Here is an 11,969-nt window from a genome sequence, read left to right as displayed (position 1 = left end):
AAGGTATACGGACCGTATTTCAAAATACGAGCCGTATTCTTGGCCGTATTTTACATTTGACAAAAACAGTAAAGTCCAATTCTCCAAGACACTTTCACACTTAACTCGGATCTATGGAGTGTTACACTGCAGCTCTGATATGTTTGAGAATGTTTGTAGTCCCACTTTGCAGTAGCAGTACTGATTGAAAATTTCCCTTGCAAAACGGCAGCATGTCATCAACAAAGCACATATGATTCAACCTCAAGCTTCTACATTTTGTGTGAAATTCAAAGTCAGGCTATTCCTCTACTTTGTCAGCACTCTGGTAAGGTATTCCATACATATGACAAAGAGCAAGGGGATATTGGATCCCCTTGTCTAAGTCCCCTTTTACTTTTAAAGTTCCCATATACCCCTCCATTCAATGCTAGACTGTACTAAGTTGTAGTGGCACATTGCATTATCCACCCTATAATCTTCTGAGGAAAATTTAGTGCTTCTAGCATCTCCTTTACAAAACCCCATTCTATTAAAGCATATGCCTTCTTAAGATCAATCTTAAAAAGGCAACTTTGAGTTGTATTCTTCCTCTTGTACAATCTCACTAAATCCTGACAGATTAATATATTTTGCACAATGGTTCTTCCTTCTACAAATGCACTTTATGTATCTGAGATTATTATTAGAGGCAAGATTGGCTTCAGCCTGTTACAAAGCACTTTAGCTATTACTTTGTAGATTGTATTTCAACATGCAATAGGTCTAAAATCCCCCACCTCTTCCACATGTTTACTCTTAGGAATCACAGTGATCAGAGTGGTGTTTATAATTTTCAGCATTTTCCCTGCTCTAAAGAAGTCTTGTACAGCTGCAGTTACATTAGTCCCTACCACATCCCAGCTATCCTTGAAGAATTGGCTACTATACCCATCTGGGCCAAGTGCTTTGTCACCATGTATTGCCCATAATGCTTTCTTGATTTCTTCATCAGATATAGGTTGTATCAATTGCATCTTATGTTCCTCTTACACTACAGGCCAAGTCTGACTAGTCTTGGGCACACTTTTGTCCTGTCCTCCTTGCTAGATCCTAGAAGCTTAGTGTAGAAATCAGTGAAAGCATTAGCTACCTCTTGTGGTTCAGTTTGTTGTTGTCCCTGGCTATCCTTTATGGTAAACACCCTGTTTGCATTCCTTCTTGCTTTAAGCATGGCATGAAAGAATTTAGTGTTCTAATCTCCTTGTGTCAGCCATTGCACTTTGCTTTTCTGCCTCAAGAATATATCCCTAGCCTTGTTCCACTTCAAGCATTCTTGTGCAAGCCTCTTTTCTTGAGTAATCAAAGCAGCATCTCTGGGTTGGATTCATGTATTAGTTAGGAGGGATTGTAAACTGGTAGCCAAAGTGCTGAATTTTATACATAGCAACTAAAAGACTACCAAACACGGTGCTACTAGTTATGTTGGTCTTAATACATAAATTATTCACTTCCTAACTGTAATTACCAAACGACACCTTAGTCAACCCAGTGCCGCTATCGGCAGCGATTGCGGATGCGCACGTACTATAGACCACTTTAAACTATATAGAAGAAATTGCACGATTTGTCCCTCAAATGGGCTGGTCTTTAATTTTTGCCTTCTAATGGGCTTGTCTTTCATTTTTTGTTTTTTAGCGATCGAACTTGTGTCTAGTGAGACATAAGTTCTTTAACGGCAAAAGTCATGCGGGACATAACTTGTGGGATATTATGATGCGGAAATAGAAACTTATGTCCCGCGAAAAGTTATTTGTTATGAGGAGCAAAAATTAAAGACCAACACATAATAGGGGTATAAGTGCCGGTGACCTTTGACAACGGACCAAAAGTGCACCAATTTGATAAACAGCAAGGACTATTGATATCCCATGTAAAAGAACAAGAATGATTTTGAGTCTAAGTCCAAAAATAAAGGACTACTTTGAGATTTTTCTCGACTTAATTATAACATGCACAGATAATCCTCAATACATGATCCCAAGCCCAATAACATAAATACATGTCCCCCGAAAGGGACTACATCAGGATATCTTTTACTCCCCTTATCCTAATTTAATTGTCTTACTTTTTTTTTAGTTTGTCTTAAAAGAGTGTTTCTTTCTATATTTAGTAAGTTGACAATTCAAACATCTTATATGACAAGTTTATAATCACAAGATTCAAGGACATTTTAGTACATTATACTCATATTTAATTTAGGACTACAAGATTGGAAAGTTTCTCTTTATTTCTTAATTATATTCCGTGCCAAGTCAAACTAAGGCACTTGAAAATTGGGACGGAGGGAGTAATAAAAATATTGTTACAAATGAAAGAATGATGAAACAAAATGCAAAATACAAAAAAAAGATCAAATAGATACATTCTTGAGCCGAGGGTCTATTCTTGAGTCGAAGGTATCGAAAACCACCTCTCTATCCCTCAAAGGTAGGGTAAGATCTCCGTGGGATCACATTGTGTACGTTGTTGGCTTGTTGCTGATTTCGTCGTCGATCAATTATCAGGATATAAAAGAGATAAAAGAAGATTGTTCTGCTGTACAAGACTCAAGTCTAATGAGTTAGCGTACTAAACCTGTTAAGATATAAGCTCACATTTAATGCGCTTATATTTAGGTAGCCATGGCAACAGAAAGAGAAACACTGGAGGCTTTTTGGCTGAAGGCTCTGCCATAGGAAGGAAGATGAAGAACAACCCTCTTTACCCTACCGGCAAAGTTCTTTTGCTTGACGGTACTGGCACTGAACGCTCTGCCTCCAGTGCCAGGATTAGGAGTAGGAGTGTGAACAGGATTGTAAAAGGATGGTAACAATAGATGTCTGTTTATTTTCCATCTAGTAACTTCTCCTCCTTTTTCTTCCTTTAGAATCCTGGCTGTGACTTCTTGTGGTATGGTGCTTAACAGAACAACTATTGTTATGGTTGCTATTATAATATTGCTACCTAGAGATCTCATGTTTATGATTATACAAAAAGCCACGTACTACATTTGTTTGATGACCGAGTGCTTAATAGGGGCCTATTTATATGCATGAAACATTGAAACTGGGATGAGGTAGGAGGATTTAGAGTTGTTGTCCTGGAAAATGGTTTTCCTTTTTATTGACTGTTGACGAGAAGGGTTTATATAATAAAAATAAATTGGAAATTGAATGGGTCACGGCCTACCAAGGAGAGAAATGATTTTGAACACTCTTCCATACAAATGACGGGCAATATACGTAATTACTATCTAATTTTAGAGTAACCAGCTACCAGTGAATTGATATGAATTGTTAATCTTGTTACTAAGAGCAATGAACTATTTTTTATTACTTTTTTCATAATTATTTTCCGAAATTTTAGAGTAATCGTGTACCAATTAATTGTTCAAAATTCGATTGAATAAAGATAGGCGTGTCAATTTGACACCATGGACTTATCATTCGAAATCTTACTTCAACAGTCAAATAACGCTTATCATCACATATCTCGAATTATGAATTGTGATCCTCCAACAAATTTTTAGCCCATTACAATTTTTTTTTACTTTTTTGACAATTTTACAAGAGATCTTTATTTTTTACACATAAGAGATCTGAAAAGGTCATTTTCTTCCATTCAAATTATAAGAGGACAAGAGATCTTATTTACTCCAAAATATAAGCCAACTTAATAAAAACTAAATGAGTAAAACTTAGTCCAAAAGGAGCAACTATTATTTGGTACATGTATTTCTAATTACCATTCTCTTTACTCATGTTCTTTGAGAAAAACTGCACTGCTATATTAACACAATGAAATAGAGTAATTGTTAAGACATTAATAGTTGAAATTGCTGACGACTACTATTATTTGGATCATCGGGATGTTTGAAATATTTGCAAGTTGAACAAGACAACATTTTACTAGTATTTATGCATGTGTTTTTATGCTACAAAGACTAGACAATTAAGAAAAATAGCAGGATTAATTCAACTACTAAATTCCGCAGCCAACAATTTAATAGAAACCGTGACTGGATGAGGAAGTCCGCAGGCCACTGAAGTTTTACAACAATTTATACATGCCATGTATCTCACTAATTTCTGTTTCCAGGAACCTACTTCAATAGCGCAGCCATTAACACAAAGGCTTCGAAGTTGACTTCAAACTTGTACTACGTTTCCTATTCTATACTCTATCCATTCAATTTATGTATCTTGCTTTCCTTTTTAATTTGTGACCGTATTCAATTCAAGTGAGTGTCTTCACTTCAAGAGCAAAATACTACTAGTAATGTAGATAACCTCATTTGTATAAAGAGTTCAAATATATAAACTCAATGCCTCTGTGAACGTCAACAATGGCTCCTAAAGTGACGGTCAAATAAATAGCAAAGAAGAAACGACAAGCAAAGTACAGATCCCCCTAAAAACAAAAACAAAAAATCAGGGAGAGAAGTAGTAATTTACAAGCAAAGTATAACTCGCTACCAGATTCATCATATTTCTCTCTAACCAGGCACAACCTAGGCAGTATGGATATAAGCTCAAAAAACGCTTCATTTATTGCAGCACATACTGTGACGAGGAAAGAAAACTGGACGAAAAGGATTAGTTCAAATGGCTAAATACATATGGCAGAAGGATCAACAAGTGACCATAAGGTGCACATTTCCCTGTCCCTCACTCTCTGTGGTCTTAGTTGTCTTTCAGGCTGGCTGCATCATTCTATTTAATTCCCGACGAGCAAATTTGTTTGTTCTAGTGTACCAAGACGTTACTATTTCCTCATCACACACGCATAAAGCAGGATTCAACCCCCTTTTTTTAAATCTGAATTGCAACTCTGGTCAGACAAAGAACCATTGCTGTATAACTAGAACTGCTACCAGAGGTGGAAAGGTGTACCGTGCACATTTAACTTATCGCTCATAACAACCCAGGCAACAATGACAGAAAAGGACCCTCCCTTCCCCCCCCCCCCCCCCCCCCCACAACACCCACCCTTGGGAGTGGTGTTGCGGTTGGATGATAGACTAGAACACAACATGAAGCCAAAGCACAAAAGGTTTCCGACCGGATGGTTGGAGCTAATTTCATATTCACGTGTGTCTATGTACATACGTGTCTCTGTGTGATTGCGTACACAAGTGTGAAAGAGAGGGAGAGCAAAACATGGAAGTGTCTCGTAGAAGCAATTGATAAAGGAAAGAAATAGAAATAAGAAGAGTTACATTTATTACAGTTAAGCATTTACAGCACTAATTCTGACAATAAGAACATGTCAATGGAAGCTATACAATACCATTCACAATAGGTAGGAGAATCTACTAAACCAAATAACTGCTTCATAGGCACACCAACGGAACAATATAAATCTACAGACGAATGGTGCACATAACTGCAGTTTTGAAATCCAAAGGGTGATGAAAAGGTGGCTTTGTAGTGACAGACCTCCATGACTTCTTCCTAGGATGGTATATTTGTATAAGAATAGTTGCTGGCATATTTGCTGACCTTTTCTGCCTTCTTAATCTTTGGCACTCCTTTAATTTAAACCCACTTAGATGAGTCATCACATGCAGCTCCCCATCCAATGCAACAAAGCCAAATGATGCTTCATCAGATGTTTTCCTTGGCAAACTTGTTTCCTTTATCCAACTGTTGGAAGCCATTTTATACCTACAGTTGCAGCAAAGGACGAGAAAATGTAAGATAAGAAACACAAGACCTTCATGTGGACACTGACAACAACAACAACATAGCCAGTGAAATCCCACAAAGTGGGGTCTAGGGAAGGTAGAGTGTACGCAGACCTTACCCCTACTTTGGGAAGTAGAGAGGCTGTTTCCGATAGATCCTCGGCAATTTTTATTTTTTTTATATTATTATTTTTATTTTTTTATTTTTTTTGGAGAAAGGTAACAATATCATCTGTACTGACACTTGACCAGATTTCCAAGTATTGGATAACTAATAGAGTATAGTTGGTGGCCACAGGGCAATCAAACTCCACAGATTTTGTTAAGCTAATTTAGGGTTCAATATAAATTGGACGAAGCAGATGCATGCATATTACCAAGAACTATAAAGTTATCTTTCGAAAAGAAATCCTGAATCTCAACATCAAATAACCCAAAGTTTCAAGTTTTATCATGAGCTATAACCGAAAATACGTGGATACGCTTCTAATTTAGAATCTTACTAAAAGCTACTCATTAAATCTGAAGACTTCATGATAGTTGCGAACACATTCACACAATAAATAAAAGGCTAAATATGTAGATAGCTCCTTAAACTTGGCACATTTTGTAAGTTGATACTCTAAGTTAACTCCGGACCAAATAGACACTTTTACTTGACAAAAGTGTCTCCTGAACACTTACATCTACAAGAGTGTGTGCGTGAATAACACTCGCCGGTGAAGTATTAAATAGTCAAATTAACTAATGACATGTGTAATTATAAAAAATGCCACATGGTAATTATATTTTTTAAAACAACAGAATAACAAGAACAAAATAAGAAAAACCTTTTCTACCCGTTTTTCTCTCCTGCCTTGATTACATTCCATCTTTACTCCAAAAATCACAACCAAGACAGATCCTCAACCGCCCATCATCTTCTCCACCACCACTTTTAGCCTCCTCCATTAAATACCACAATCTTAGATACTCAGGAACTCTATACGGGTGGTGCTTTAATTTTGGAAAGGAAGGAAAGATTAAAGAAAAATAGAAGAGGAAGGAGAGGAGTCACCAAATTGGTTTCAGAGATGGCTAAGAATCTTATAGGTACAACATTACACAAAATAGTGGCTTTCTAAATGTCTGCGTACTCTTGATTGATGATTAGCATGGGTCCCTGATGATTTTATCTCCATAAAAAGTATAGTATGGTTATTGATTAATTATTTTCAAATAATTTACTTCCCTTTGCAAAACCATAGAGATATGAATAACTACAGATTTTTGGGAAGCTCCGGCACTTGTTTTCCGGCCAAAAATGGAGGTGATTAGCATTGAGTTGCCAAAGGGGGAAGAGTGGGGCCCACATAAGAAAATCAATCTAATTCTAAAATAAAGGAAAAGGAACGCATAATTAGGTCCTCGCGCGAACAGATTTAAGTGAAACACATTTAATTTGCCATGTCGGCACAAGGTGTTCACGAGAGACTTGACAATAAAAGTGTCTATTTGGTCACTAGTAAACTTAGAGTGTCTAACTTACAAAACGTGCCAAGTTTAAGGGGCAATCTAGATACTTAGCCTAAATAAAATTTAAAAAGGAAACAAATATACTCAACTAAGACGAGTTATTTTTTTTCGGTTTGCTATACCGTCCTACGTTACAGGATCTATCGCCATCTTCCACGCACGCCAGTGGTGCACCCAAGATACATTAATTTTAGCAACCCCGGAACAAACAAGCTACATTCAGATCAACCACTTTTTTTTACCCCTCCCACAGGAGCTTCCCCTTTTTGCTCCCTTGGTGACACGAACCCACAACCTTCGGGTAGGAGGTGGAGGGTGCTTACCATCTAAGCAACCCCTCTTGTCATTCAGATCAACCGCTTACTCATACTCCTTAAAATAAAAAAGAAATGTAGACACATTCCAGCATAAATAGTATGACTCAAACACGAGAGCTTGGCATCTTCAAGTTCATGTTATAATATTTACAATGTGCTGTTCTATACCTATCTAACAGTTAATTCAACATTTTGTTGCATCACTATTCCACTATTCATATACCAACAAAGTGGAATGAAGTTTCCAAATTACAAGCAATAAAACAGGACAAGTGAGTATTCTTGCATTTCAGGTCGATACACACCCACTCACACATATATACTTGTTAACTGTGGTTCAGGTAGATAGACGAGAAATATTTATTCCTTGTAAAAGAAGTGAACTGAACCAGTTTCATTAAAGAAATTAATGATGTATAATTTCCACCAATCCTTTTTTTGCTCATACCCGAGGAAAAATCTACATGATGTCGAATAATGATTTATTTGTTGCCATCAAAAACTTTCCAAACCCACGTCTGACAATGAGTCATAAACCAAATTCACTTGCCCCTACACTTAGTCCCATTCACTAATATGGTGTTCAATAGAGGAATCAAATAAATGTTGCAAACACAAAAAGGACAAAAAAAAAAAAAAGATTATGCAGCAAATGTTGATTAGAAGCTGAAAAGAGATGAGCTCCTTTTCTAGAGGCTAACACCACTCGTACATGAGCAGTTTTTTTTTTTTTTTGGGGTACTTTTATGTGCAGTTTATACCGAGCTTTATATCATTGGGCAGATTAGAGGCTGATTTTTTTTTTGATTTTTTTTTTTTGGTAAACTAGGGAACTCGCGACCACTACCCTATGGGTGAGCTCTGGGTAAACCCCACTCCTAGTGCAATAGCCCGCAAACCACACAAGAGATGTAAACCGCACTAGGCAAGCCCCATGTAACGATGTCAGACTGAGAAGGTTATTGGTGAGGGGAATTGATCCCAGGTCTCCCATGTGGGAAACCACTCGCTGAACCAATTCAGCCACCCTTGCAGGTAAAGCAATTTGAAATTGAATTATAACCCTCAGCTTAGCAAAATTGCTTCCCGCAAACAATCGAAAAACAAAAATCAAATACAAAGTAACTGGAACTACATCCGTGTATTCATATTTGCCACTCAATTTCAGTGCTATAGTAGTAACCTGTGCAAAATAAAGGTGAATATATTAGTCCTTTTTTAAGAAAACTAACTGCTGCATTTAATCAAAGATGTGCCCAGATACAACTGTATCAAAGACTTTTTGGACAAGATGACGTCCACATAAATGTGACGGAAAAAAAAGGAGTACGAAAACATTCTTTCTATGTTCTTGGGGGTCTGAAGAGGAAATGCCAAGGGAACTGATGATGCATATTGAAAGAAGATTGGAGGATATAGCAAACCAACTGAAAGGAGAACTGACAGATAAAAAGGAGGGAAACAATAACAAGAGCACGAGATCCAAAGATTAGAGTACAGAGTCATAACAACAATTGCAACAAAGGTAAGAGATCATTTAGGGAAGTAATGTACGATGGATTTGGTTTGATCTTGTGTCATTAATGTTGATCACGAGTGATACCCTGTTGGTGGCATTTTTTTTATTTTTTTTTGGTAAGGTAAGTAAATTTTATTGAAGCAAGTGCCAGGAGATATTGCAAAACAGAAGATTACAGAATCACAAAAGTCTCCAGGAGGCATTTACAACCAGTCATCTGAATGAGTCAACGTAAGGCATTTGGGGACTAACTATTTGAGACAAAAATACTAACAAGCTTTTCTTTCTTGGCTTTTGGTTGAGAGCAGTTTTGCAACAAACAAAACGAGAAGAATTTTTTTTTATTGTTATAAGTTGTAGAGTGAAAATCAGCAGCAAGAAGATTCTGTCAAAATGTGCAGAGCTACATCATGAATTGTGTAATGAGCCTAGAAAGTCAATCATGGCATACATATCGACAAAGATGAAAATAATTTGGTAGACGGCAAAACCGGGTCAAATCCCAGTAACGACAAAAAAAGTGAAAAGTGAGTATACCCATCTGTCTAAACATTAATGAGAGAATCACCCGATATCTCCGCTCATAGGAAGTAGTGGGTAACCGGTTAAGTCGAGGTGCGCGCCAAACTCGCTTGGACACCACCGTTATCCAAAAATATTAAACCAAACGCCACTTTACTGACTTAAAAACTTTTAACAATTAAAAAACCGGAAACATATATCACAAATCAGGGCATCAAACAAACATATCAAATTGGCGCGTAGTGCTTAATCTCTTGCACTACTTGGTTACCCACCCCTTTCCCCTGCCATAACTCTGTTAATCAAGCCGAACAACAAAATACACAACACTGAGGTCACATATTACACCAAAATCGACTCTTGGATGCATAATGAATCAGACTTGTCATAGCAATGTGCAATAAGCTACCATAGATGTGTGGTTCCTTAATTTACCGAGTTCCAGTCAATCAACCAAACCTCAACGTAAACTAGTTGGTGTAAGTTGTATGAATCCTCTATGTCAATTCCATTCTTTTCGGGTGCATATCATTCCAATACCACTAAACAATTCGTTTTTAAAGCTTAATTAAAGATTCCCTGAAACTAACAGCTTCATAAAGCTCACACTTATAAATGCATAACAAGATGCTTCAAATTTATACCTGAAAATATCACCTCGGTCGAGCATGAAAACTGCAGGAACGTCCGAACACTCATCTTCTTCAACCACGACAATCTTTCCAAGCCTCCACCTTTCCCCTTCTGCCCACATATCCCCAAGCTCCCTCCACTTACCACCACCACCATTCTTCATTTCCATCACTACAACATCCCTATAATACTGATCCACAGGAAACACACGCGACACTGTCCTCGACTCACCATACCCACCCATCACCCAAAACTCATCCCTCTCCTTCTCCTTCTCCCTCTCCTCCCCATTCCCAACGAAAAACCCAACACACCCCGCTCTAAACCTAGGCAACCCGTCCAACGGGACCCACTCATCTTTCCCAATATCATACATTTCCACTGAACTCATCCTACTACCCGCTGCCCCAAACATCGTATGTCGCGACCCACCACCCGCCACTACAATCCTATCCATACTACGCGTCGCAGCACACGCGAAACTACCCCTCGGGTTGATCATAGGTGATAAAGCTTCCCAGGAAAAACTCACAAAATCAAACCTAAACACAGATGATGAAGGACATGGATAATCAAGAGGGTAAGACCTTGAATCAAATAGTGAACCACCTAACACATACAAGTAAGAACCAACACAAATTGAAGTAAAATTACAAAGACCATACACAGAAGGGTTACAAGGCATAGGTGGAAGTGAACACCAAGCAAGATTTATGGGGTCAAACAGATAAGGTGAAGAAATTAAAGGGTCTTGTGGGAAAACACAAATTAAAGGCGATGTGAAGAGTTTTTTTCTTAGAGAAATGATGGATTTTGATGAGAAAAAATAGTTCCATGATTTACAAATGATTTTAAGACGTGAATGATGAGAATAAGGAATGAAAATTAGTATTAGTGATGCTAAATCATTTGGCAAACCAGGGATTATTGTTGGGTTTAGGGTTTGTAGTTGCAATTCTTGATTTGCCATCACTTAATCTGAATGAACTATGTAACAATTTTGGTTTTTCTTTTTCTTTTTCTTTTTTTTTTTTTTATGTACAGATATATATATATATAAACATAGACAGGATGAGAATCCTGTCCAAAACACACAGTTTTTTGTGCTATGTCATGTATGGCGGTTGTGGGGATTTGGGGACAATTGAAGTAACAGGGATAGTCGCTAGTTGTGGAGTTTGCTTCTTCTTCTATGAACTTTTTGACTTGAGGAAAAAAAATAAGAAAAATATACACACAAACTTTTGACTTTGAGAAAAAAATAAAATAAAATATTTCTTCGTTTCAATTTGTTCCTTTTAACTTTCTTTTTAGTCCGTTTGAAAGGAATATATTTTTCATTTTATGGCAACTCTTTAATTTCAACTTTTTTCGTGGCATGTTTAAGATCACAAAATTAAAAGACATTTTATGACATCCTACCTATCTTAAGATCACAAGATTCAAAAATAATTTTTTATTTTCTTAAACTCCGTGTCATTTCAAAACCAAATAAACATATTTGAAACGGCGGAATACAAAAATACACACGAATGATACAACAAGAAAACTTTTGACTTTGAGAAAAATAAAAAATAAAAACAATACTCTCTCCCCTTCAATTTATTTGTCTAGTTTTGATTTGGCATGGATTTAACAAAATACTACTTCAAAATAAGTGTCACTTTAACAAATCAGGTTCATCAAGAAATCAATAAATTTAATGTGAATTTTACTAAAACACCCCTATTTATTAGATGCTTTTGGAGAATTGAGCAATATTAAAGAGGACTAATTA

General features: G+C 36.9%; 1 protein-coding gene across 1 annotated transcript; it reads right to left on the bottom strand.

Moving 5' to 3' along the window:
• Positions 1 to 5,199: 5,199 nt before the first annotated feature.
• Positions 5,200 to 11,409, bottom strand: LOC132610659 (F-box/kelch-repeat protein OR23). The gene is made up of 2 exons (XM_060324979.1): positions 10,204 to 11,409; positions 5,200 to 5,666 (listed from the first exon to the last, which is right to left on the bottom strand). The coding sequence occupies exons 1-2, from the start codon at positions 11,160 to 11,162 to the stop codon at positions 5,363 to 5,365; spliced, it is 1,263 nt and encodes a 420-aa protein (XP_060180962.1). The 5' UTR covers positions 11,163 to 11,409; the 3' UTR covers positions 5,200 to 5,362.
• Between the last annotated feature and the right edge of the window lie 560 nt (positions 11,410 to 11,969).

The sequence above is a fragment of the Lycium barbarum genome, chromosome 9, assembly GCF_019175385.1.
Source record: "Lycium barbarum isolate Lr01 chromosome 9, ASM1917538v2, whole genome shotgun sequence".
In the NCBI taxonomy this organism is placed as follows: Eukaryota; Viridiplantae; Streptophyta; class Magnoliopsida; order Solanales; family Solanaceae; genus Lycium; species Lycium barbarum.
The sequence above is the reverse complement of the archived record's forward strand: the minus strand, read 5'-3'. Positions and strand labels throughout refer to the sequence as shown.

Bases quoted from the DNA above. Each gene is read 5' to 3' on its own strand.
- LOC132610659 (XM_060324979.1), bottom strand. From the start codon at position 11,162: ATGGCAAATCAAGAATTGCAACTACAAACCCTAAACCCAACAATAATC. The intron at 5,667-10,203 runs GTATAAATTTGA...CTGCAACTGTAG, and splicing joins GACCGAGGTGATATTTTCAG to GTATAAAATGGCTTCCAACA.